Raw genomic sequence first — 27,286 nt, 5'->3', positions numbered from 1 at the left:
AACAAAACCTTTTCCCCAGGTTAGGGTCCAGCTGACTTATGGCTCCCGGGGTGGGGATATGAGGTTCTGACTCTAAGCCCACACAGATCAAGACATTGTCTCTGAGCAGCTCCATGCAGAACGCGAGCTGCCCACGCGTCTCCCACGAGTTAGAAAGCAGAGCAGACTCACGTGCCCAGACGTTCCTCGTGCTTTCTGCTGTCCTTTCCCCACACTTCAATGTCCAAAATGCCCATCCTGTCAGAGAAGTAGTGAAAGTCAAACTGTTCCCGCCACTGCGGATTTGCACTCTTACACAGTGTCTAGAAAACATGCGGTTATGATATTTACTTTCTCAAAATGCCATTCGTCGCTAAAGCAGCTACATACACATACATGTCATTGCTAAACGGCAGGAAGTCATGGTGATGCCCCCCCCCCCCGAGAAAGCTAAACTTTCTGTTTGGGAACGAAAGGGACTTTGAGGGTTCTGGAATTGGCAAAACATCGCTACCCTCTTAGCTCACCCCCCAGATTCAACAATTTCTCCAGCAAGTTAAAAAAGAGTAACCCCACAGGGAATTACCCCACCAGGAACCATAAATTATATAGGTATTATATACACGGAAAACACATCTCAGTAGACATTTACAGTTGCTCCCTCTCACAAAAGAGACTACGGATTGGTGAACCGGATGCAAGTAACATTTTTATTAGCGCATCCACTCAGTGCTGGCCGAAGGAGTATATAAATTAGCAGTTTGTGGTGTTAATTAACATCTGTCCGATGCATTGCGTGAGAAACCCGTAACTTGCACATTTCAGTCCGAGTTTCCTGAATCCGGTCACTCGAGTGTGAAAGACTAAGAAGCCTCACGGCTGCCACACCGCGAGATGAAGCAGGGTGGTGTGAAAATTCCACAAGTGTTTCTGTGTTCTCCGATCGTGTGTGTGTGATCAGTTAGCAGCATTTTTGCTTTTGTTTCATTTACGTTGAGATTCGATTCGTGACTAAAAATCAGCAGGAATGCCGGGCACTGACTTCTCAGGCTCTAGAGTCAACTATGAAATCCTAGAAATCCTAGCGCCAAACTATTACCGCCAGGGGAATCAGGGATAACTCGGATGTCGGCTGTAGCCCACATCACGTATTATCATTTCAGCTGTTTTTTACATTGAGCTTAATATATCAGCTCACAGAATTTAGAAACCACGGAAGAAAAGAAACTCAACCACACAAATTAAATGTGATATTCCTCAAGGGGGCAGGTAGCAAATGCTGGGCTAATTCTGCACTTCACCTTACCCCGGGGGGGCTGAGCGTACTTAGCGATGAATAATTTTTCTTATAAATCCTTAGCCTGACCCTGGCTGGCTACAGGGACCTTCGTGGAGAGATGCGTTCACTCTGGCTACGTTCACTGTAAGGTACAGCCTGAAACTAGCTGGTTAAAATAAATGCCTGCATATTTCGGCTGTTAACCCGCCCTTGATTTTTCATATTTTTCAAAAATGATTCTCCAGTGTGAGCTTTAATTCTTTACTCTTTGTGGTGGGGTAAATGATGTTTAATGTTTGATTTTGCACTTAAAAGTATACAGCAGAGACCAACTTCTGCTCCCTAAATCATTTTCCAATTGCACATATCTTCATCTGTTACGGACTCTACGCGGGAAAGCCCGAACTGCAAATATCCTCGGGTCTATTTTCAAAATCTTCTACCAATGTTTTGTTTGGTTTGCATTTTTTTTTTCCATGTAGCTTTTGGCAAGTGACTTAACTTTCAAGTACCCTCGTTCCCCCAATCCATAAAACTTGGGAAATATTCCTGTCTGACAGTTATGTAAAACGAATTAATTACCATGGTGTGGAGACTATGGTTTTTGAAATAAAAACCACGCCAAATTACTAAGATTAAAAATTAAGTGGAATTTGTTTCAGGAGAAGAAGATGATTGATTTTTAAAGGCGGCTACAAACGCCATTACTTTCGTTCAAAAAAAAAAAATCACTAATACTTTAAAAACAAAATCACACAAAAAAAAACCCACAACAAATGTCTGTCTATTTTGGGTGTTAATACCTACAAGTAAGAGAAAGCAAAAAGTAGGTGGTTTTGAGAACGTTTTACTTTTCTCAAATGTTTTCATATAAATATATTACACTATTATTTTTGCAGGATTTTGAAAATATTTGGTTATCCCGTTCCTGCAATCTATGAAACAACAGCTTGCTTATTTTCAAAACAAAAATAAATCAATGCATCCAAATCTATTATTTCATAAGCTTTCTCTAGCTCCAGTTAACTACATTAAAATAAATTATGCTAAGCAACCAAATAGGTATACCAATTGGCTTCAGTTATAGATTATTTTGTGGCCTGGGATGCTCCTAACACTGTTACGAGGGCGAAAAATACAATTCTCGTCTTCTCGTGAAATTTAGAGTGGGAAACATTTTTTTTTTCAGTCCTTTTATTACAAAAGGTATGCTTCTTCTTAAGGAATTGACAGAACTTACCTTACTTTTATACCTCTGGTCTCCCAGTTTTAACTGGACAAACATTTCTGTCATGCTTCCTCCTGATACATTCTTCCCTTCCAACAAGGTTATACTTATAATCCCATTCCAGAGTTGGTTCTTTTTCAAGGACTCTGAGAGTCGCAAGTTGCGTATCAAAGAGGACTAAAGCAAAGAAAGAAGAGGACAGATCAACGTGCTGATAATTCCTGAGTGTGACTTTGGTGATCACAGAAATTCCAGCTCTCAGTATGGGGATCAGGAATAGCACTCCCTAGCTGCTGAAAGTGTTACTCGTCTTCAGGATTTGGCCAACCTGCAGGCACAGTTATGTGGTTTCCTTCTCCAGCCCTGGACTTCTAAAGTATAGCAAAGGATGATTAGGAACAACGCTTGGATTTGGCCCTGGCCTATCCTCCCACCCAGATGCGCTCCGGGGTAGGAATCCTTCAGCTATTTTAATAGAAGGAAGGGAAGAAAGGCATTCTGGGAACAGAGAGACAGGAGCGAGGCATTGCTTTGCAGGGAAACAAAATACCTCTGGGCATTTAGCAATAATGGTTTTGAATTTATCCTTCACACTCAAATCTGTCCACACTTCCCTTTATTCCTTGGGCTGCTCCTAAAATGCCCAACACCACAGTGAGATGCACAACTCCAGATACAGCCTGGAAGCAACCAGCCAGGCAAATGCGCTTTGCAGATCTGCAGGGAGGGGAAGGATGTATAACGTCCTTAGCACGGCGCCAGGGATCCAGTAGAGATTGGGTAACTCTTAACTTGTTTGTTTGTTTCTTTTTCTTTTTCTAAATTATATTACTCATGCACACTCACACACACCTTAAACAGAATGTAGAGGAGAGCAAACATCCCTGATTATTAAATTATAAAGAGGACACGCACACTTTATTTTTAATTTCCACTATGGAAATTTCCAAACACGCACAAAGGCAGAGAGCATGGCATATAAATCTCCACGTGCTGATCCGTCTGATTCCACCTTTTGCCCATCTGACTTCATCTAGCCCTTCACTCTTTTTCTCGGGCTGAAAGAGTTGAAAGCAAAACCCATATGTGTTTTTACAGAAGCACCCTGCCGTGACCACATTCAACACAAATAACCATAATTCCCTTAATATCGTTAGACACCCAGCACAGAGTCACATTTCCCTGAAGGTCTCCACCGTGTCTTTTTTTATGGTTAGTTTGTCTGAATGAGGATCCCCACCCGATCCGCACGCTGCACTGAGTTGGTGGAGTTGATCTACGTTCGCCGCTCGATACGTGAAATGGTACGAGCAGAGGCGGGCGTATTTGAAGGAGAAATAAATGGACTGGAGAATGTAAATGGCATAAAGTACCATAGTAAAGCCATGAATTTCTAACACTATATATTCGTTCCTGTCATCTGCTCAATATATCTTCGAGATCATTCAGACACCAATTCGCTCGGACACCGGTTAGTCACAATTTATCACAACAAATGGTATGTCAGTACCGTATTAATTATATACCAGCTTACCTCATCCAACACATGTTACTCCACCACTCTTAATAAATGGAGCGGCAACAAGCCACCAAGCATTTGATCATTTTATGACGACCTTAAGCAAAGCACATTCAAGGAAGTCCACACTCTCAAACTTCACCTCTGCGCTGCTCTTCTCTTAAAATGCGCACACACACACACACACACACACACACACACACATATGCACGCACGAGTTTTGGAGGTGCCGAGACAGAGCAGGGAGGGGGCAAGGGAAAATAATTCATTTTAAAAAGAAAAAAAAAAATCCCTCTCCTCTGGAGAACATGAACGATTCTTTCTGAACTTCTATTTCCAGTTTGGTTGTGGAGAGAATATATTCAATAAAAAAAGCTTTATGAAAGTATTAAAGTCAAGCGATTTCATGTTAATTAAACACAACACACGCCGGCACAGTACATCAACAGACACATATACAAACATATATGCGTATGTGTTTATAAATTTATATTTGAGCATATAGATGTGGATACACTGAGTACATTTTATAGCTTATTAAGCACACGGGCTGAAAACTTCTATCTTTAAAAGGAAAATGAGATTTTGATTCATATATCCGGCTACAATTCCCTTTTTTTTTTCTTTTTTCTTCTTAAAGTTTGACTTGCCAACCAACAAGCTAAAGCATGACCTGTCCCATGGCCATGCTTCAAAGTTCCGACAGATATATTCCTCCCTAAACACTGCAACTATTTCAAAATCCTTTTTATAAAGAAGGGAGTAATGTCCACATGGGATCAAAGGGCATCCTCCAGTCTGGCAATTGCCTAAGAAAAATGGCAGGGCTTCCATGAAATATGCCCTAAAATAATTTTGTGGCTTGGTATGTCCTAATTTCAAATTGGATGTTTATCTTGGAAAGGCTTCTATCTAACTTGTCCATAAAACAGCCCCACTTAGCTCTATGAGCTCTGTGAAAATGGAATCCAAAGCTGGTTATTAAGAGGGCCGAGAGATAGGTTCCATATGGCGGAACAGCATGGGAGGGCAAGGCTAAGGCCTACATCAGGCGCGGCTTGGCTGGATCTCCTGATCTATCCACGACACTCTTTGCATTACAGCATAACATCTGGATTATTGCTTGTAATGTCCCTGGGAAATATCCACTTTCCATCAAAGCCTTTATCTATCTCAGTTGGACTTTGAACATTTTAGTATTTAACGCAGTCATGTTTGATGTGACGGACTTGCTCTTTGCTGTCCAAGATTTTTTTTTTTTTTCCTCCTCACTAAAGGCAGGGTAGGAGAAGTGAGCTATTTATTGCGGAGTTCACAGATAGAAAAGAACACAAGGCCTTTATTCTGCGTATTTCGCCCTCAATCTTTTCTGCAAAACCTGCTTTCAGGTGATGTCCAAATAAAGTTGCACATCTACGAACAACATATTCTGGAGTGTGTGTGTGTGTGTGTGTGTGTGTGTGTGTGTGTGCTTTAAAGAAGTCTTGTAATTACTTTAACATGTGTCTTCAGCCTCGGGGCAAGTGATGAGGCCTCAGACCAGGACTGATGGGGGAGAGACGGGTACTGTCCAGGCCATCCTGTGTACTCTCTGATGCAGGGCCGGGCTCCCCAAATCTGCCGTGCTCTCGGAACAATCCTTTTCTCCCCCCAATAAATCCACTCCTCTGCACTCACCCTGTTAGCTCCATAGCTCAGGTTTTCACGTCTGTGCCTGAGCCCATAAGTGAAATTTGTCATCTTAATGCAGCCTGGAATGTGAAGGGAGACAAGGAAATGACCCATCAAAGGAGAAGCCCACCCCACCTGAGCTGAAACAAACACCAGGAGATAGAGCAAAGTTTCTGGGTCCTGACCCTAATTTCTCAGCCGACATAAAGGATAAAATATAGTACATCAGGGTTTTGCTATTTTTCTCCTTCCTCCCAAAGGGATCAGAACCTTTTACTATTTCTATGTTGTTTCATTCATAGGCTCTCTCTCTCTTCCTTGGCCCCCCCACCCCACCAAATCCACACCCTTCTTCTGAACAGAAATCATAACTTTCATCTGAAGCACACACGTTCGTTATTACTGGTGAATACGAGGTATGATACTTATTTTTTTTATTTATTTATGTTTTAATTTTAGAGAGAGAGTGTGTGCACGAGAGTGGGGGAGAGGGAAGGAAGGACAGAGAGAGAGAGAGAGAGAATCTCAGGCAGGCTCCATGCTCCATGTAAAGCACGACTCAGAGCTCCATCCGACGACCTTGGGACCATGACTTGAACTGAAATCAAGAGTCGAACACTCGACCAAAGGAGCCACCAAGGTGCCCCTGAGGTTCAATATTTAACTTTGAAACAGACTTTCAGAAAAAATGAAAAGCTGCAGAAACAACTCACTTCCGGGTCATGACAATCCCGGGGACAAGGAAGGAAGGGGGGGAAAAAGAGAAGAGGCCTGAAGGTAAGAGCTGTGGACCTTCCACTCCCAACAAGCGGAGAATCTTCACAAGTTTCGGATCTAGGAATAAGCTCTCAAAACAGAGAATGGATTGTCATTCCTGGGGACATAGAAGATGGATTCCAGCTTAGCCACATGCATTATTTAAGGATGTGGGCCAAGTGGCATGCTGGGAAGATGGAGATACGGGCTCTGGTCTCTTGGCATGGCTGCAAAAGAAAACCCAGAAATGACAGGCCTGTCAGCCAAGTGCCTCCTCTCTGTCGTGGGCCAGGAAGAACGGCAAGGAGGTTAAGAGTTAAGAAAGAGCTTGGAAGGGGTAGCATGCCGTCCGGGAGCCGGGGCCACAGCCTGTAGTCATCAAAAGCAACATTACAGCTAGCTGTGCCCCTCTCTGGGACACACTATGCTGACGGATACCGCGAAGTCATTATCCGAAGGACTCCCTTGGGTATGACAAAACACCAAAAAAAATTGTTTTGAAGAGACGGAAATGAAAAAGAAGGGCAGGGCAAAAATATTTTCTCAAGATTGTTCTAGGCAGGCATACCTAACTAGGTGCCAAGTATCGTGTGGGTAACTTTTCTACCGTCTCGGTTACTGGAGTCTACAAACACGTGTTCCAACGCTGCCGATGGGTCCTATTTCGACTCCCATTGATTCATTTCCCTAAGTCACTGTGAGAAAGGAGGTGGCAGTGGAAACAAGCGCACAGGGGGAAAAAAAAGTCGCTAACTTTGTAAGCAAAATGAACAACACAACAGGATTCGACTCTGCTAGGCATTGCTTAAGAAAAGCTAAGGGAGAACATTCAGTCTATAAAAGGTTCCCCTGAAATATTCCTTCCAAGCATTTTTAACATGTAAAACAACTGTTCATTGTCAACAGCTTTTATAGCATGACATGAGAAGGTCCATACATGCATCCAGCAGGCTCCCAGAGAAGCTCCTTCTTGGCGGCTTCTTATATCATCCGAAGAGGATGCTGTGGGCATAAATTCTCCTAGAACTACACAAAAATCTTTGCCTAAGGATATAAAGAAAGCCTTTTAAATCTCCCACGTGGACACGGACCATGAGATTTATATTTGTATGGGAAAACTAGATTATAGTCCCGAGGATAATGAATAATCTGTAGGTCGTACAGACATATTAGCTGTAAAAGTTTTAGAGGAGATTTAACATTTTTTTTTTCATTGCAAAGTATCATTGCTCTGTTTTTGCACTTAAAAATAAGAAGTAGATTAAGAATAAAAACAACAAAACGATCAAGTCTATAAATACCCACTTCTTAGGGCTTAGGACCAGGAAAATGTTTCTAATGCATTTCTTCCTATCACTGAAAAAGAAAAGAAAAGGGAAGCCTGGGTGAGCAGTTGGCTGAGTGCCTGGCTCTTGGTTTCAGCTCAGGTCATGATCCCAGGGTCATGGGATTGAGCCCCATGTTGGGTTCCATGCTAAAGGTGGAGCCTGCTTGGGTTCTCCCCCGCACCTGCCTCTCTCTCTCTCTCTCTCCCCCCTCTTGACCCTCTCCCCACTCATGTGTTCTGTCTCTAAAATAAATAAAATAAAATACAATACAATACAATAAAATAAAATAAAGTGATTCAACAAGATTTTCTTTTTCACCCTAACCTCTAAGAAGCTCAAAGTTAAATGTTGTGCTCATATGTAATAACACCCATTATCTAGTATTTCTGGATTCACATGTGTCACCCTGCTGGCCTTCCCTTTTCTGTTCCATATTTCTGTGTCTCTCCTTCACTTAAAATACTTCAAGGGCGGGGCACCTGGGTGGCTCAGTACCGAACTTTGAATTCATGGTTCATGAATTCAAGCCCTGCGTTGGGCCCTGGGCTGACAGATTGGAGCTCAGAGCCTGGAGCTTGATACGGATTCTGTGTCTCCCTCTCTCTCTCTCTCTCTCTCTCTCTCTCTCTCTCTCTCTGCCCCTCCCCCACTTGTGCTCCGTCTCTCTCAATAATAAACAAACATTTAAAAAATTAAAACATAAACAAATAAAGTAAATAAAACAATAAAAAATAAAATACCTCAAGGGCACCCCTATCCAGGACGGTTGTACCTCGCGGTTCTCAATCAAACGTGCTTCAGAATCCCCTGGAAGGATTACAGAAAGATTGCGGGGGGCCCCATCCCCAGAGATTCTGATTCAAGAGGTCTGAAATGTTGGCGGGGTAGGCGTGGGGGGGCGGGTCACAAATTCTCATTTCTAACAATTTCCAGGTGATACCGATGCTGTTCCATTTTGAAACCCCAACTGGTTGAAGCCTGATAATAAATACATCAGAGCACTTGCCGTGGACCACACTATTTTATACTATCGTATCTCCATTCACTTCTTCCTCCCTCTCATTTGGTTAAGATTCCCTGAAGTCCTCCTCTGAAAGCTTGCTCTGTCTCCAGCACTCAGCCCACCTTAGAGGCTAGGAAAAGGTCTGACCGTGCCCTCTGAATACCCCTCCCTCCCTCCTCTCAAGTCTCCCGCTGACTGGGCAGTCACCACGGCTAAGTCCCGTTCATCTGTGAATCCTCAGGACGTGCTCAGTGAGAAGGTTTCGGCTGAAGTGGATTCTCACGTGAAAAGTTTAGGAAGGCAGTGGCTCTGTTTTTCTGGTCTAGAGCACACACAAGGTTTGAGAGTGCCAACAGATCCGGGGCCTTACCTGAGCACGACCGAGGCCCCCAGAAATGAGGACGATCCCTAGAGATCATTCTGCCCAGGGTAATGCTGACCTTGACTTCACAGCAAGGCAGCAGAGGCATCAGGGTTAAGATATTCAGCATTGGGCCCATGCCCAATAGATGATAGATAGATAGACAGACAAGCAGACAGACACAGATATTCAGACAAGTAAATTACATTAAAGAGATATAGATATATTAGACAGATGCGATTAGAAAGATAGATAGGTAGAGATAGTTACCTAAATTTAGAGACTGCCTTCCAGAAGTCCTAGATGTCAGACGGAGAGGGGCACCTGGGTGGCTCAGTCGGTTAAGCGTCCAACTTCGGCTCACTTCATGATCTCACAGCTCACGAATTCAAGCCCCACATCGGGTTCTGTGCTGACAGCTCAGGGCCTGGAGCCTGCTTCGGATTCTGTCTCTCCCTCTCTGGCTCTCTGCCCCTCCCCCACTCATGCTCTCTATCACTCAAAAATGCATAAACACTCAAAACATTTTTTTAAATAAAATAAGCAGAGGGACAGATCGAGCAAAAAGGAGAAAAAAAGGAAAGCGGAAAAAGGGAAAGAAGGCAGAGAGGATAAAACCTAAATTCACGCAGAACCATCATCATGTGATTCATGATATTTACAAAGTAATGACCATTCCAAAAGTACCCCAAAAAGCCAAAAGCAAAGGCTTTGCCTGATAGGCTGTATCAGAAACCACCAGAAAAAGAAAACCATTCCTGGGACTGAAGGTGGAGGGAATATCGTGCAGAGAACAGGTGCGGGACGGCCGAGAGACCAAAGAGGCAACGCTGAGAATACCTAAGGTAAGCAGCAAAAAGGACAGCCTAACCCTCCTCGGGCTGGAGTGGAAGGAAGACAAACTTGCCCTGCCAAGGTCCAGAGAGTAAGAATTTAGGCTTCAGGCCGCTAGGTCTCTGTCCCAACGACAATACTCTGTCACTGCCAGTTAGAGACGACGCCTACACAGGTGCACACCGCTGTTACAGCGTGGCTTGCGAAAACAGACGCAGGGCTGGCTTCCGCCGTCAGGGCTGAACTTCTGCAAACCCGGGGCTGGCCAGGCAAGAAGAGCCAATACCAGGATCAGGCTCACCCTGAAGCCATAGCAGGTCTAAAGGCGAATGAAAAATGCAGCCCGTGTCGAAGACCCCACGTGAAACGGAAGGCAAAAGGAGAGATGACCGTGGAAATTCTCCCACCCTGTCGTCTCCTACCAATTCCAGCTGGAAGCCACCTGGCAGGGGAACCTAGAAAACGTATCCTGTGGTTATCAGCCCCTGGAATAACAGACAGGAGCAAAGACAGAAGAAGAGGACGCTGAACAGCCCCCAAAATGGCACCACTGGCCAACTAATTTCATGCAGAAGAAAAAAAAAAAAAGCCACACTGGCCCAGGTCGTGTCTCTTCCCTCCGATCGCGGACCCACAACTGCATGAAACAGTGGTCAAAAGAAGGGCTACGCAAAATAGTACCCCCCCCCCTTTTTTTTTCTTCTTGTAGGAGGTGTGGGAGGGGACATAAGCAGCAGGCGCTTCAGGTCGGGATGCTGACAGCCAGGGGACAGCCCGGTGACATTGGCAGGCAGTGGCCCTCTTAAAGCCCTCACCCTTCCGGGTTTTGTGTTTCATGGAGCAGGCGGGTATGATGGCGTTGACCTGACACCACGGATGCCACTGTCCCTTCCTGTGCCTTCTTCATTCTCTAACATGCCGCCAGGTGGCTTCTCCCTACAAGTGGGCTAAGCCCTGCACGGGGGTCCTGTGCACTGAGGATAAAATCAAACTGGCTAAAACTGACACAGAATCTGCTTATGTGAGCCTGCATATATTTTTGTGGGGAAAACGTTTTTTTTTTCTGTTTCTGAAAACGGAATCGCACGAAAACCCTCCACCCCCACCCCGCAAGGTTCTCATCACAGGGGAAATGCATCTAAAGTAAAAGAAAGTGTAAATAAAGAACTGTGGTCAGCCACAGGACCTACAAAGACCCAAATGAAAGTGCAGGGGAAGCAGGTGGGTGTGGATGTACGTACACAGATTTCTGAATACAGTTAGTGATTTGCAGGGCTCCCCCCCCCCCATTAAGCTATCTGATATTAGAGAAGTCACTGCTGTTAATTTTCTATCTCTGTTAAGTGTTACATGCATTAGAAAGAGAGAGGAAGGTTTGGAAATCTGTTCACAGCCAAGATTGTGTAGAATAAATGTCTAAAAAGAGCTAGTTATCTGATTCAGGCCCTATGAAATCAAACTCTCAATTCTCATGTGAAAAAGGCTCATCAGAAGGTAAACAGAGGCTTTGGGAGAAATCTGAACCTACTTTTAAAGGCGATCTCTACAAATTTACTACGTTACGGTCAAGGTCAACGTAGTAAGAAAACACTTTACAAGAGAGTCTGCCGTCCTTGGCCTCTATGGATGGATGCAAAATTATAAACTTACGGGGCTTAAGAAGCAATCATCTAAATAAAGTTAAGCCATTAAAAGAATAAGATTGAGGTGAAAAAGTCAACAACATTTTACAGATAATATATTACTTAGGGCTGGTAACGTTTTAGATAGTCATAGCTGAGTAATCTTCTCTACGTCAAACTTCTGTTACCTAATTTTTAAATATAATATAGAAATCCTAAAAAAAAGCAGCTGACAGTTTAAAAATACCAAGATAGGTTGATCAGGGCATTCTAACTACTTTTCCAGAAGGTTAATCACAGGACCTCCAGATTTTCCACGTGACTCAATTTCATAAGCGAAGTTAGAAGCCCTCTCACTTTCCTCTCCAAAACCTGCAAACTCTAAGCTGTGAAAAGTTAACCTGCCAATTGAAATTCTCCACCAAGATATAAACCGCATCTCTCCTGTAAGATCATGAATAGCATTCAACGAGCTCTATTCATCAAAGGTTTTATTAAACAGGCACGGAGGGTCTGGGCATTTATTAAGTCTCTGAGCCTGGCGCACTGAAGTCAAAATTCTAGAAACGACCATGATAGGGATAAAAAAAAAAAAGAAAGAAAAAAAAGAATACAGCAGCTGTGGTCAGACACAACTCTGCAGTACAGATATAAATACTGCTCTCCAGGATCCACTGTTCCTTTCATATTTTTGATATCTTTATCCAGGCCGTCAACATTTTTTCTCTCCTTCCTCATTCCTTTGGCCATTCTTCCATAACCTCTCCTGTCCTCCCTAGACTCCAATATTCCCCAAGCTCACAATTTTTCTTTCTAGCCTTTATGTTCTTCCACAAACTGCCAGTTTTCTTCCACAGACCGGAGCTCCCTAACTAAAGATGGTTATTGATGTACAGTACCAGTATTTTAGTGCAGCAGCAGAATCAATAAACGAGAAAATACTGCTTTGTCAGGCTTCTCCAAAGCATGCCGGGAAACTTTACTGCTTCGGATGGTCACAGAAGCTCTTAATATGGGAGAGCAGGAGACGGGCTCCCCTCTGTGGCAAGAAATGATCATCTTCTACCCTCTAGTGACTATAAAGGAAGAAGACAAAAGTTGGAGGATTTTCTGAGACCGTTTCACATTCTTATTTATCGTCTCTTAATTTTACTTCAAAAGAAAAAAAAAGAGAGAGAGAGAGAGTCTTGCACACCAAGTGAACCGGTTAACAAAACTTATCGTAGTTATACTTAAAATGTTCAAAATGCAAAGGGTCTGTCTGCGTCGCAGAAGAGGCAGGCTTTGGTTCCTTTGGGTTTTAAAAAGCAAGGTTTGGAAAGTTTGCTATTCCTCCTAAATGACCAGTGCCAGTCAGGTGACAATTCTTTCGCTCTCTCTCCCCCACAGACACACTCTTACCAACACTCAAAATCTCTGTTTCATTTGCCTTGTTTGACGCAGCACTGAACAACTCAGGTACGGTGAGATGAGAAATTCGAGCTGGTATACGATTTGTGCACTTATGTGTGTGTGTAAATAAACGTACACACAGAGATGGTCGGTGTATCCGCCAAATACACACACACACACACACACACACACACACTCATACACACATCACAGCCACCTCCTTGTTGGTTATTTCTCTTTAAAAGGAGCAGAGGAGGGGCGTCTGGGTGTCTCAGTCCCTTAGGCATCCGACTCTTGGTTTTGTCCAAGGTCATGATCTAATGGTTCGGTGAGTTTGAGCCCTGCATCAGGCTCAATGCTGGCAGCTCGGAGTCTGTTTACGATTCTCTCTCTCTCTCTCTCTCTCTCTCTCTCTCCTCTTTCTCTCTCTGCCCCCTCTCTACTCACGCTATCTCTGTCTCTCTCAACATAAAATAAACTTTAGTAAATAAATAAATAATAAATAAACTTAAAGAAAGTAGCAGAGGAGCTAAATTAAGTTACAAATACCTTTTTGGTTTTGTTTATGCTTACACCAATTTTGACATTTAATCACTGGATTGCAATGTATTAATTTTAATAACCAGATAAATGAATAATGCATTCCTACCTTGATACACGTAGACCTTTTACAAATTGGACGGCAGTTTATAGTTGCTTAAAACGATACTAACAATGTAAAAAAAAAAAAAAAATCACCAGTACATCATGAAGAAATCTTTCAAGGAACTCTCAGCAGCAAAGGTAATAAACAGTAAAATAAGAGTAATATAAAAGAGATTTATAAAAGATACCACCTATCCCTCTCAACTAATCTTTCCATTGCCCCTACAACACCAAAGCAGTTTCCATCTGATGGTATATAACTTCCTAAAGGACTAACCCTAACTGTGCTACACTCCAAATAATCCAGGCTTAATGAAGTGGAACGTTCTAACGTGGCTGGCACCTATAAAATGTCACCTCTAAAACAAGTATATAAGTTCAAACATCTGGCTATGCCCTTATTAAACGAAACGTAAAAGGGAGGTTGTTTCCTTCTTATTCATAGCCACAGTGAGAGGAAGAGAATGCTGTTATACGTAAAAGTTGGTTAATACCAATCACGTATACCTCTGTGCTTGCAACAAAGATGAACGTTTCGCCAAATGACATAAAAAAGAAAACAACTATATTTACCTTGCTGGCACTCAGCCGCTTCCGGTTTGACCAACGCTAGGGATTGAGTCCATTGGATGGTGACAAAATGGCAAAATGAAAGAGAGAAATAGAATCGTTAATGACGATTCTGTGATTAGTTAGATGGCGCGGACTATATTCAAACAACTAACACCCACGTTCCGAGGTCACAGAGAAAACACGTTGGAGCAACAACACAGAAACAGAAAACTCACATTTCTGTGGTCGTGTTACAGGATTTTCCCACAGTGTTCAGTAATGAAAAGACAAGGACGTACAAATACTGCTCAATCTTTAGAAGTATCAGTTCTTAGTGTGAGAAGGATCTCCATCCTTAGAATGTTTTTAATTGCCTCAAAACTCTGTAATTTCACCTCTAAATGCAAATTGGAAAGGCAGATTTCCCCTACTTGAAATATTCTCATAGTATTACGAAAATGTTTAAGAAGTTCATGGACAGTGTTCATGAAAATTTAGGTTTCCATACTTTTTGATATTAAAAACAATCATTCCATTTATCCCCCCTGATCAAGCCTCAATATTCAAAATAATAGGAAAAAAAATCTAAGCCGCTGCTGCACAATTAAAAAAAAACAAAAACAAAAACAGGCTAATACAGCACCGAGGGAGGGAAGAACAAATTTTCTGAACAGCAAGTAACATCACCACTGTTCTCCTTTGATCTCTCATTTGTCATGCTAAGGTTGCTGAATTTCATCTACAATTAAAATTCTTTCCAAGCAAAATCCTCTCATTACCCCCGTCACCGTCCAGTACTGTGAGGCTCTACTCTGGCTGGTTAACCAGCTAACTGGATGTTAAAACTTGGATAAATTTGGGAGATTACAATGCAATTATGAATCTAATCGAGCAGACCACATTTGCTATTATGCTTAAGGAAAAAAAATACCTTTAGGCGAATGACCTATCCACTTTGACAATACATCTTCCCCATAAGTTAGAAACCAGAAAATAAATGGTCTTTGGGGGGAAATCCTCTTACATTCTGGTGACCAGCAACCAGAAACAGGGGTCCAGAAATAACTTGAAAATATTCTTTATTAAAAAAACACTTCCCGGGGCGCCTGGGTGGCGCAGTCAGTTAAGCGTCCGACTTCAGCCAGGTCACGATCTCACGGCCCGTGAGTTCGAGCCCCGCGTCAGGCTCTGGGCTGATGGCTCAGAGCCTGGAGCCTGTTTCCGATTCTGTGTCTCCCTCTCTCTCTGCCCCTCTCCCGTTCATGCTCTGTCTCTCTCTGTCCCAAAAATAAATAAACGTTGAAATAAATAAATAAATAAATAAATACACTTCCCCTAGTGAAACTGGGAGTTCAACATCTAGCTCATGATGCAGGGTCACAGATGCTGCCATATGGGTATTAAAATCAGTTCTTTTACTATTTTCCCAGCACTGTCCTGAAAAACATGATCAGTACAAAATCAAAGCACCAAAACAAGCACCAAAATCAATTCCTGTCTTCTAGGTATGCATGGCTATTTAGGACCCTCTGACCTAGAATTCATTGGATGCGTTAATATCAACAAAAGAGATGAGGAAATTAATGGAAAGTGAATATGCCTGTCTGCTTACTACAGTCCGAAGAACTACCAAGTATTGACAATTGACCCCATGCCAAACACTGCATTTGATAATCTCCAACTTCACAGTCCTGTGAGATACTTTTTTTATCCTCATTTCACACATGAGGGAATTGTAGCTGAGAGGTTAAGTAATTCTGCGAATGTGACCTGATCGCTTAATTTCTCGAAGCTAGAAAGGAGCGGAGCTGGGATTCAAACCCAGGCAAGTCTGCTGACTGAGCCCACAATTCGAACCAGAATCCTATTTTTGCCAAGAAAAAGAAGCAGACAGCAGGTTCATCAGCCTTCCAACTGTACCATGCCTACATACAATCCTTAAATCTCTGGACGTGAAGGTCAGTTTGTAGTCACTTTGCTCAAGTTCAGATTGTTGTCAGCCTGGGATCCAAAGTGACGAAGACAGTCGTGATGGAAATTTACAAACTGATTCCCAATCAAATGATCTATTGTCTTTCCAGGCTTCAGTGTTAGTTATTCCCATTTAAAAACCCAATATAGGGGTGCCTGGGTGGCTCAGTCGGTCAGGCGTCCAACTTCAGCTTGGGTCACGATCTCACAGTTTGTGGGTTCGGGCCCCCCGTCAGGCTCTATGCTGACAGCTCAGAGCCTGGAGCCTGCCCCTCCCCCACTTGTGCTCTGTCTCTATCAAAAATAAATAAATGTAAAAAAAAATTTTTAAATAATAAAAACCCAATATAAAAATGGGTTTTCACTGAATGAAAAGAACGAACGTTTTCTGATACCTATTCTATCTAAAGGAGCCCCCCCGATATAAACTGCATAAGCCGAGTAACCACACAGGGCCCAGGAAGGATTATTCCTTTCTTGGGTGTATTTTGATCAAGTACACAAAACAGAAAAAAATGAAACTACTGATCAGAACAAATGAGAGTGGGCAGGGCTTTCTATATTATAATATCCCATAAAATATACAGACAAAAAATATATTTTACCCTACACCTCTGCCAGATAAGCAAAGAATAAAGAAAATGAGAAAGCACATGAGCAGGCAGGCTGGCGAACTCTTGAAGACAGGACGTGGTGGGTCTAAGGAAAAAAGGACCAAACTCAGTAAGATGACGAGTGTGGCTACATTTACGACTCTGAAAACATACCCTTTGAGAGGTTTTACAAAAGAAACTTCAGGCAGCATCGAGGATGAATAGCTCCGTCATTGGAAATTAATTTCAACTGAAACGGCATTACTTTGAAACTGCAAATTTGGGCCATATTTAAATATATTTTAAGGGCCGGTAGGACTGCTAAACATAATCCGATATACTACAGGAAAATTTCACAGAAGGAATAGGGGAATCGGCAGCTATTTTCATGAGAAGTTATCCAACTTTGCAAACCCCGCTTAAATATGTAAGAGAAGTTTCAGAACATAGCAGCCAGGAATAGCTCACTCCTGTGGCAGATGATGCTTATTTATATCGTATGTTCTTTTTGAGGGCATCCAGCTCAAGGAACCAGTCACCTACTAGCACATGACAATGAATCCAGCAGCAATACTGTCTAGGCTAAGAGAAGCTATATTATGTTGAGTTGAAAAAAAAAGTTTATTTCAACATCAATTTAAGATTCGAGTTTTAAAAGTACCATTTCTTTTAAAAAATAATAATATATGGGGAGTTTTTTTTCCCCAGTTACTGTCGAGTAAACTCTCCTAAGAATCCAAATTAAAAACAGCAACTATTTTGTGGGCTCTCTGGCAACTGAAAAATCACTGTTCAGCTTCTCTACTGCTTTGTGCTATCTTCTGTGAGTTTCCTTGTAAATCAGTCGTGATTTTCACCATGAAAATAAATTCCACCTATAAGCAAAGGTGGTGTCAAAATGAAGACATCGACCCTACTGACTCAATTCAAGAAGCACTTGTAGAAGCCTGATTTATAAACAGGCTTCAGATTTCCATATCAGATTCTAAACAGGCTTCGGTTTGAACGCATTTCAGTCCTTTTCCAAGCAGGTGTTTTAGTTGGCTTTAAAAAACGCCTTTCAAATAAGTCACGATCGAAGATGCTTTTTGTTCTTCTTTTAATTCTTGGAATTATAAGGTCTGATCCCCAAATATAAAATAAGATTACGATTTGTATTCACATTATTTGCTCATAAGAACAGAGCCCCAGTCATGTCGTCATAAAATCCAATGCTTTGTTGGTGTCAGAGAGGTCTTCAATAAGCGATGCGTTAACTAGAAACGTACAGAAAATAACAGATCGAAGGATATTAAAATTTATATCTTCCCGAAACTACTCCCAACAGAAAATGTGCAGCTAAAAACAAACAAACAAACAAAAAAAGCACCAGAAGAAATTGCAATGCTGCAAATATGTACTTGATCACCCTAATAACGTACAACGTAATAATTAAATCCCGGGGACTGCTTTGCATTGCTGAATAATACCTGTGCCATCCAGTACCTAAGAAAATAGTAAATGGAAACCTTACCACTTAGTAAAAAATATTTTGGATGATCTGTTACAAGGGAACCATAAGCAGGATATGCATTTTAATAACAGCCACACTATCCACATCCCTAGCCAAAACAGATCATTCCTTAAAGGATTTTCTTTCCAGGGTTCCAAGGGAAAGGACGTGCATAACCACAAATAAGTACTTTACATCTCAATACAATGATTTGTTTCTCCCCCCAAAATAATTACCCCCGCCAAAAAAAATGCCAGCCATCTGGTAACCCAGTTATCAAAGGACAATTGCGGTGAAGAATTTTGAAATGAACAAAAGGGTTACACTCACATGTCTCTTGAAATCGCACTGTTTTACTCCTAGGTTCAAATTTAACACAATGACCCCCATGTCTTCTTCTAAACTGTTGGGGTCTTCCAATTTTAAAATATGTTCAGTCGTCCTACAAGCAAAAGGCAACAAATGACATTAGCACTTAGGGGCAGTACCAGGTAGTTTCAAACTGCATCGGGAGCTTATGGCAAACATCTACCTCTGCCTAAGGGTGAGACACGAGTTTTACAAAGTACCCGATTCAGTAAAAATAACACAGCCATCTTCAGAGCAGGGGAATTGTTTGGCATTGCCTTGTTCAACAGTTGGTTAATGGCTTCTTTCCCCTTACTGCCCAAATAAAATTTAAATACTTGTTTTATTTTTAAGTTAGGCAGGTTAATGAACCTGAATGTTAACAGTTCAAACTCCAACACACATTCCAGAACACACTGTGGGCGATTTAACGTCTGACTCCTAGGTTTGGGAGCTAAAAGCTAAAATAAGAAAATTCACATTTTAAAGCACCCTTTCATTTATTCAGATTTTTTTTTGTCATTTGATCTAAACAGATGCCATTTAACCTTATGTTGAGCTCCCTCTACAATTCATAATAACAATTAGAAGGTAAAAATACGATACCTGTTAAGCTCAAGATCTCTGAGAATGACAAAGGCCGAACCCATGAAATCGGATGTGGTTAAATCCCGATCATATACCTACAAAGAGGGAAGAGGCCAGTAATGCACATTAATATGGCAAACCAACTGAGTTTTGCCGAATTATCAATAAATGCAATAGTCTGGGAATTTTGAATTCAATCTTCTAGATCTAAAAACTAATCTGCAGAGTACCGTTAACGAGGAATGTAGCCAAGTTGATGGAGAGATCGAAATTATTCAAACTTGACCACTTTGCCTACCACAGCCAAAACAATAGCACAAAATACTCTTAAGGCAGTACTCATATGCATTCCAATGTTATGCACAATGGACCACTCTCTGTAGTTTAAATGGTCTCTCATTAAAATTTAGTATTTTCCACGGTGAGCAGATCTGCCAATTAAATAGAAATTTGCTACATATTCTCTAGCAACCCTATCCTGCACTCAACTCATGCAGTTGTAACCCAGATGTTTGAGCAATTGGTGCTTCCAACCGGTAGCGGAAAGCTCTATTAAGTATAAAGTTATTCCTAATGAGAACGGCTTTCCTACTTTTCGCCACTGCACCGACAGTCATAATTCTTCCACGTGCAGTAAGCTTAGATACAATCAATGGAGATGTTATTTTCACTCTGATTTTCTGTGGCGTATACACCATTGATCCGAGAAAACAAAACACACACTTTCAACGAAGTGTACAAATAATCCCTTGCACACGAATGTTTTTCCGCCCAGAGCCGAACAATGATAAAAGAATTTGGGGACGTGGACGTTTTAAGGGGGCAAGGATTGCTGAGACATCAGCGTTTTTAATAAAAGAGCAGACTCGAAAGCCATCTGGGATTACCTTCACACGGAGCTTTTGATCAAGGCTTTGAATGGGAAGTACAACTACCTCGTCCCACACTGGATTCAAGTTCTTATATATGACTTTACTTTTGTACAGCGTCTTCCCATTCAGCTTAAATTTCACGTAGGGATCGCTGGTGCCTTTAAAAAGAAAGAGAGAGTGAGACAGTTTTTAAAAATGCACGTCAACGCCTAGGATCTCCCTTAAGTAAAGGTTCTTTCTACACTCCCCTGGTTGCAAGCGTTTTCCTGAGCACGCCCAGAACAAATGTCTCCCGGTGCAGAGATTGAAGGCCCCAGGGGTGGAGACGAGAGGGAAAAAAAAAAAAAAAAAAAAAAATGAAACCATCTGGGGTAAATGACTGATTCTTCTTTGCTCTTAGTGGTGGAACCCCAATGGGTTCCTCGAGCTTTTTCTGTTTCGTTTCATGTGTGTGTGGCATCGCAATGCTACCCACAAAAATGCAAGAGACAAAATCCACCCGTTCCAGCCCACGGTGTCAGGAGTCCTGGGGAGAAACCCGCCCCTCCCAAGAATGGCAGCGAGTCGGTGAAAAGGGAAAGAAACCATTTTCAAACGTCCGGCCAGATGGCTGACTCGACAGAACGCTGTACTTTAGAATATAATCATAATAAATCAATCAATCTCGGGAACCACGGGCTCAAAAGATGGGGCAACGGGAATGAAGACAGGGGGCACTGGGGGGCGTGGAGATTAAATCGACAAAGTTGCCATTCTTTGCTGCCTCCTGCACCTGCAGTGAAGCCGGGGACATTGTCTCACCCTGGCCTTGCTGAATGCCACACCAGCCAGGCCCTCAGCTGGCCTCAGGGCAGATACCCCTGACCCGCCCGGGGGGCTTTGAAACAGACGCCAAAAAGAATGAATAATGTCCCTCCAGCCACTCTACCCAAAGCAGAAGGAAGGGCTGTGACAAACCTTCCTCCACACTTTCAGAACAGTGGAGGGGAGGAAAAAAAAAAAAAGAAAAGAAAATAGCAGGTCAACATAAACCATGAATTCTGTGCATGTCTCTTGCATGCCTGCCAGTGGATGGTCATATCTGGGACACACTTGTGCATTAAGACCTCATGAATGATGAATAAAGCAGCCACGAATGAATGCAGAAGCAGTGAGGGCATAACTGAAGGCCAGCCGATAATGCCACAAAGAAAGACAAAAAAAAAAAAAAAAAAAAAATCTGATCGGAAGAGTGAGGATAGTATAATTAACTGCGAAACAGACACCCATGAGTAAGTGCGAAAGACCCACAGTCCGGTTCATCCACCGATGTGTCCCAGGTGCCGTGGACGGTGCCCAACACAGGCCCCCCAAACATTTATCGATCACGAATTCCTGATGGAAAGTCAAGCCTACAGAGTCTGAAACCATTAGGTCAAAAATTAATTCGGCTACTCTGTTGCAAACATTTACCAGGTCGTGACTACCGATCATTAAGCTTTTATTCTCTCAAGCTCCTCTTTTGGGTTTCTATTTACCAGCAGTATTATTAGCAATGACTGAACACACGATCTTCCCCAACTTCCTTCTTTAACAGAAACAGGTGTCACTATCCAGCAAGGTCATCTACCTTGTTTAGAAGGCTCAACAGAGGAACCGAGGTAGAATGATCTGGGCGGTAGGGGAGCCTTCCAGTTTTGCAAGACGTCGAACCGGAAGACCGAGAAATTCAACCGCAAATATGCCGACGTATGCACTCGACTCTCACATTTTAAGTTTGCCGACACGGGGGCAGAAGTCCAGCGGTCTTTATTTTAATCTCGGACACACACACACACACACACACACACACACACACGTCATGTTAGTTGGCAGCTCCAGACAGGACAGTAAAACAGGAAGGCATTCACAGCCATTTAGTGGCACAATGACTACTAAGCGAGCCACCTGCCCCCACTCCCTCTCACAGTACAAGGGGACACCTCCGGCAAGTCAGACTTTAACAATCATTCTGATATATATATATAAAAAAAAGTGTGTGGGGGGCGGGGGGTGGGTGGGGAGGGACTCTAATAAAAAGAGGCCTTTAATTAAATGAAATTGCCACTCTGGGATCGGGCCTTCATGCCTGTCAGCGCACTCTCAAAATAAACATCTCAAAACTAGGCCTCGGCGGTGTCACTTTCTCACAGGCAAAGCATACTGGGTAATCCCCAGGCATCCTGACAGCTACATAATGTTCAAACGGTTTCACGGGTGAATGGCGTCAGTTGCGTGAAAGAAAATATTAATGTCTGGAATTAATAGAAAAAGGGACCAGGGTTTACAAAGCCAAACAAGGAAAAAGGGTGTCAAGTTAGTGTGGCGTTAATTGTTAGGGAAAATTTGAGAAAGGGGCGGGGGGGGGGGAGGGGGGGCGCTGGGAGCACATGGTGATTTTCTCGCTGAGCCTAAGAGCCTCACTGTCAGGGAAGTGACATCTCAACTAGGCAAATTCTTAAAAGAGGTCTGCGGCTCAGGAATGCAACTCCCGATTAGACAAATGATGAGACAGCACCTTGAATGGGTGGACTTCAACCTTTTTTTTTTTTTTACGGGGAGCTTCAGAAACAATGAGGCTCTTTGGGAGAAAGGTGGTGTGGTACTCTGGGAGGAGAATAAAGCTGGGGGGGTGGCGCAGACGGGCACCTCCATCCTGGTGTGGCCACCAATTCGGCTATGTGGACCCTATGGGGTCACACGCACCCCCTCCAATTTAGAATATCCGGGTGTTAAGCATCAATGGCCTGAGTCTCCTGCCGCACCCCAGACACCCCGGGGTTCGATGCGTGCCCAGAGCGACTAACAGCCATTCATCGGTCCTGCAAAAGGGCTGCACCAAGGCACACCCCTGAGCACATGTGGGACAGTCCTTCCTTCTGCCCGTACTCAAGGACATTACATCCTGTCAAGCCTCCCGTGACTCTGTATCTGTCAGGCCTGCTAACACTGTCCACGTGCTACAAACCCTAATGGCTGACTTCAGAGCCTGGGTCGGTGCTAGGCACGATGGTCAGGGTTTGGGGGGGGGGGGAGTCATGAAGGTAAATCAGTCCCAGATCCTGCCCGGGTCCAGGGCTGTGCACCTGGCGGGCAGCAGGCGTGCCGTAACTATAACAAGAGGTTAAGTGTCAAAACAGAACTGAACTTCCCAGGTGGGAGAGATTAGCTCTAGCCTGGGTGTCAGCAGAGGCTGAAAGAAAGATACTGGTTGAAATGTGGGTGGGCGCGAACACGCGGAGAAGGACTGAAGTCATGTTAGCAGAAGGAACTGGCTTTGAAGCCGGGGAGCAGGGAGGAGACCAAGATGACAAGACCTATGTGGTGCCCAAACCAGCATTTCCACCGATCTGGAAATCAAGTGGAAAAAAACGTAATGAGAAATAAAGCTGAACGGGCAGGTTGGAGCCAGAGGCCAAAGTGCTTGAAAATGACAAAATCCAGGGGCGCCTGGGTGGCTCAGTTGGTTAAGCGTCCGACTTCAGCTCAGGTCATGATCTCATAGTCCGTGAGTTTGAGCCCCGCATCGGGCTCTGTGCTGATGGCTCAGAGCCTGGAGCCTGCTTCGGATTCTGTGTCTCCCTCTCTCTCTGCCCCTCCCCTGCTCCTGCTCTGTCTCTCTGTCTCAAAAATAAATTAAAAAAAAAAAAAAAAAAACACTTAAAAAAAAATAAAAAATAAAATGACAAAATCCGGAGTTTAGTCTTTGTTCGGTGAGAAAGAGAGGATGGTTTGCTTTTTCCTGTTCCTTTTTTTTTTTTTTTAATTTTTTTAACAAGACAAGGCACAGGTCTCAGAAAGATACGAAATGAAAAAGACACGTCTGCACTCTCTCACACCTTCCTCATGTCCCTTCCTCTCATGGGCTGCTTTTGTGGATTTACTACAGGAAAAACATACAAGAATTGATTTAAACTCGAGAGTAATCATATTACGTGCACTGGACGTCACACTTTCACAATGAAAGCACCCGCAGTTCTGTTCACACAGATTTACCAGATTTCTTTTCATCGACTGCAGAAACTTTCATTGTGTTATTGACTACTTACATAACTAGCCACCAAATAGTGGATACTTACATCATTCCATTTTTTTGTTTGTTTGTTTCAGTGCAAACAATACTATAATATTGTCTTGGAGTGTATATTCAGAGGGAACTTCAAACATTGGGACAGCTGGTTCTGACAGATACTGTCAAATTGTTCTTCCAAAGTCTGTCAAATTTACATTCCCACCAAGACTATATGTTTTGTACTTGTTTCTCTGCATGATCACCAATACTGGGTGCTCTGTGCCTTTATTTTAAAAGAACAGCAGGTGGAAAATGATACCTCTATTTTTCTCGGTGACATTTTGAACAAAGTTTAGAATCTTTCATATTTTAGTGACCTACATTTGTATTTGTCAGAGCAATTCCCATTCATTCCATTTGTCCATTTTTCTAAGGTCTCACGGTTTGTCATTTGCTTCAGGATCTCAATGAGTGTTTAATTATGGATATCAGCCATTGGCCATAAATCTTGTCATAATTTATTTATAGTCAAGCTATTTCTTGTGATAAGTTTTTTTGTTTGTTTCTTTGCTTTTATTTAGTCGAATGTACCAAAGTTTTATTTATGGCTTTGTAGTTGAACATTCTGCTTAGAAGAAAATTTTCGCACAGTAAGATTTTGTAGTTTTTCATTCATTCCACATACATCCTTCGCCCATCTGGAACTATTTCAGTGTGAAGAGGGAAAGAAATTCAGGTTTATATATGAACAGGAGAGTAAAACGATCAGAGCCAAGCTTTGGAAATATAAACCCGGCAGGAGCTTATAATGTAGAAGGCAGAAGACACAGGCTAAGCCGGAAAACCTGGTGGTTGAGACAATGCAGCACCAGGGAGTTGAGAGCCCAGGAGAAAGCTGTACCCGGAAGAAGTAACCCTGGGTTTCACAAACCGTGATCCACAGAAGCTCACCTGCACGGAGGCTCCCTGGACTGAAAGGGTTAGGTAGTCAAAACCACTGGGAGAAGCTGTTTATCTCCTCCCTTGGAATTTCACAGTGTAGAATACAAAACTGAACTCTGCCAGGAGCTACATTAAGACAGACAACTATACAAACAGCTCAAAACTTTTCTACTCTGTATTTCATCAAGTTATTTAAACATAGAAAATATTTCACGAGGAGCAAACTAAAAATAATATTAAATTCCTCCAAATCAAAGCTGCAGAAGATAAGATGCATGCCCAAAATGGCCTAATGTGCACAGTCTTGGGAGAACAAATATGCGATCAGTGAATGAATCTCATTTGAAATAAGATGGTGTGTCGATGACAGGCCCGTACCTTCCTTTGCGTAACTGCCTTTTAGTAAAATCTCCCTTCCTTGGGCACTTTTACTCCGTTTCCTTGTGCCTTACTATCTTTAGCTGTATATAAAAAATATACCAACCTCTTATCTTGAGAACTGAATGAACTAATATACTTCATTAATAGCAGACTCTAGCCATTAACTGACCAAGTCCCATAACAACTGCTACTTTGTTAGTAAGTATTACTGCTCGATTAATTTAAAAAGGGGTGTCTATAACAAAGTATGCGGTATTAAATATTCACTTATTTTACCTATCCAACATAACATGTACCGTTTGTTTCTCATCTGTTTCTCTACGGACCCTTCTATTGCCATCTCTAAAGGTATGAAATTTGTATGCCCTTTTCTCTGCAGACGTCGAAGAGAAAATTCCTTATCTTACATACTTCTTACGAGATCCCATGTGGTTGGGGAAAATCTCCATGAAATGATCTGAGCTATCCTGGAAAGAAAGGACTGTAGTAAAAATTAAAAAGCACTAACTATCCATGAGTATTGGCTACTGCCCTAACTCTAGTCCTTATGTTATTCACTGACGATTTCGGATCACTCTGCAAATATATCCTGATGAAAATGACAGATAGCTTGGTGAGAAGGACACCAGATAACTGAGGTCTATCAAGGAGACAGTCATCATGAATCATATTACTCGTATCTACTATCACATTGAGAGAATTATAAGAAAAAAATGGTCAGAAACAACAGAGGAAGTGATACGTGGAACAGATATTCTGTTCACTGGCTCAAGATCAAATAAAGAATCTGCAAATAAAATAAATCTGTAATGAAGCACTAATTACAAACAACTTGCCTTTGCTTTTTGTAATAGAACTCATGGCCATGTGGGAAAAAGCAGAAAGATGCACTAAAGAGAAAGAAAAGATGGGGCGCCCGGGTGGCTCAGTTGATTAAGCATCCGACTTCAGCTCGGGTCATGAGTTTGAGCCTCGCATAGGGTTCTCTGCTGTCAGCACAGAGCCCGCTTCAGATCCTCTGTCTCCCTCTGTCTGCCCCTCCTCTGTTCTCTCTCTCTCAAAAATAAACATTAAAAAAAAGAAAGAAAAGAATGGAGGAGGGAGGGAGGAAGGGAGGAAGAAAGAAGGAAAGAAAGAATTACTACCATCTAGGGGCGCCTGGGTGGCGCAGTCGGTTAAGCGTCCGACTTCAGCCAGGTCACGATCTCGCGGTCCGTGAGTTCGAGCCCCGCGTCGGGCTCTGGGCTGATGGCTCGGAGCCTGGAGCCTGTTTCCGATTCTGTGTCTCCCTCTCTCTCTGCCCCTCCCCCGTTCATGCTCTGTCTCTCTCTGTCCCAAAAATAAATAAACGTTGAAAAAAAAAATTAAAAAAAAAAAAAAAGAATTACTACCATCTAGAGAAGCTGAATATATTGATATGTACCTAGATTTTACATGCGCACTCTGACTTTTCAAAAAGGAAACCAGCCTTCATATTGTATTTTTCACCTGCTTTCTTCAGCCAATAATACATCAGTCTCCTTCTGTCCCCATCAATATATTTATACAAATCGGCTTAATGGTCATTTATGTGTATATTGGGGCATACGTATATATAGCATAGGTTTGAAAACCCAGAGTTCCTAATTTGAAAATAAAAATCCATGCAAAAGCAATATTTGTAGGCAAAACTCACTTATTTGCTATCAGTAAAGCTCATTTGCCATGTTAAAACACTTCAGCCATACGGTTTCTTCAAACGAAATGTTGTCAAGCTAGAAAGCTCTCCTAATTGAATGCATTTCTCAGAGTAGCAGTTTGTGAAAGGGAATTATCTCCACGTTTTTACATGAAGTTCACACTTTGTAATATCTGATAACTTTTGTTAGGAGATCTTAGGAGTTCTCATTCAAGTCAACAC

The 27,286-nt window shown here is 42.5% G+C and overlaps 1 protein-coding gene across 9 annotated transcripts in view; it reads right to left on the bottom strand.

The window, feature by feature from the left end:
• MCTP2 (multiple C2 and transmembrane domain containing 2) overlaps positions 1–27,286 on the bottom strand; it is a 243,480-nt gene that overhangs the window by 127,794 nt on the left and 88,400 nt on the right. For 5 of the 9 annotated variants that reach the window (XM_011282736.4, XM_045058862.1, XM_045058861.1 and 2 more), the window contains 6 exons: positions 20,049–20,191; positions 19,180–19,256; positions 18,556–18,667; positions 14,191–14,226; positions 2,499–2,663; positions 172–302 (listed from right to left, as the gene is read on the bottom strand). In XM_011282736.4, coding sequence (XP_011281038.3) covers positions 172–302; positions 2,499–2,663; positions 14,191–14,226; positions 18,556–18,667; positions 19,180–19,256; positions 20,049–20,191 — 664 coding nt within the window. Of the gene's footprint in view, positions 1–171; positions 303–2,498; positions 3,075–4,020; positions 4,175–14,190; positions 14,227–18,555; positions 18,668–19,179; positions 19,257–20,048; positions 20,192–27,286 lie in introns of those variants that run through there. The other 4 variants (XM_045058859.1, XM_045058863.1, XM_045058864.1 and 1 more) reach the window with 4 other exon arrangements.

The sequence above is a fragment of the Felis catus genome, chromosome B3 (genome assembly GCF_018350175.1).
Source record: "Felis catus isolate Fca126 chromosome B3, F.catus_Fca126_mat1.0, whole genome shotgun sequence".
NCBI lineage: Eukaryota > Metazoa > Chordata > Mammalia > Carnivora > Felidae > Felis > Felis catus.
This window is presented reverse-complemented; position numbering and strand designations above follow the sequence as displayed.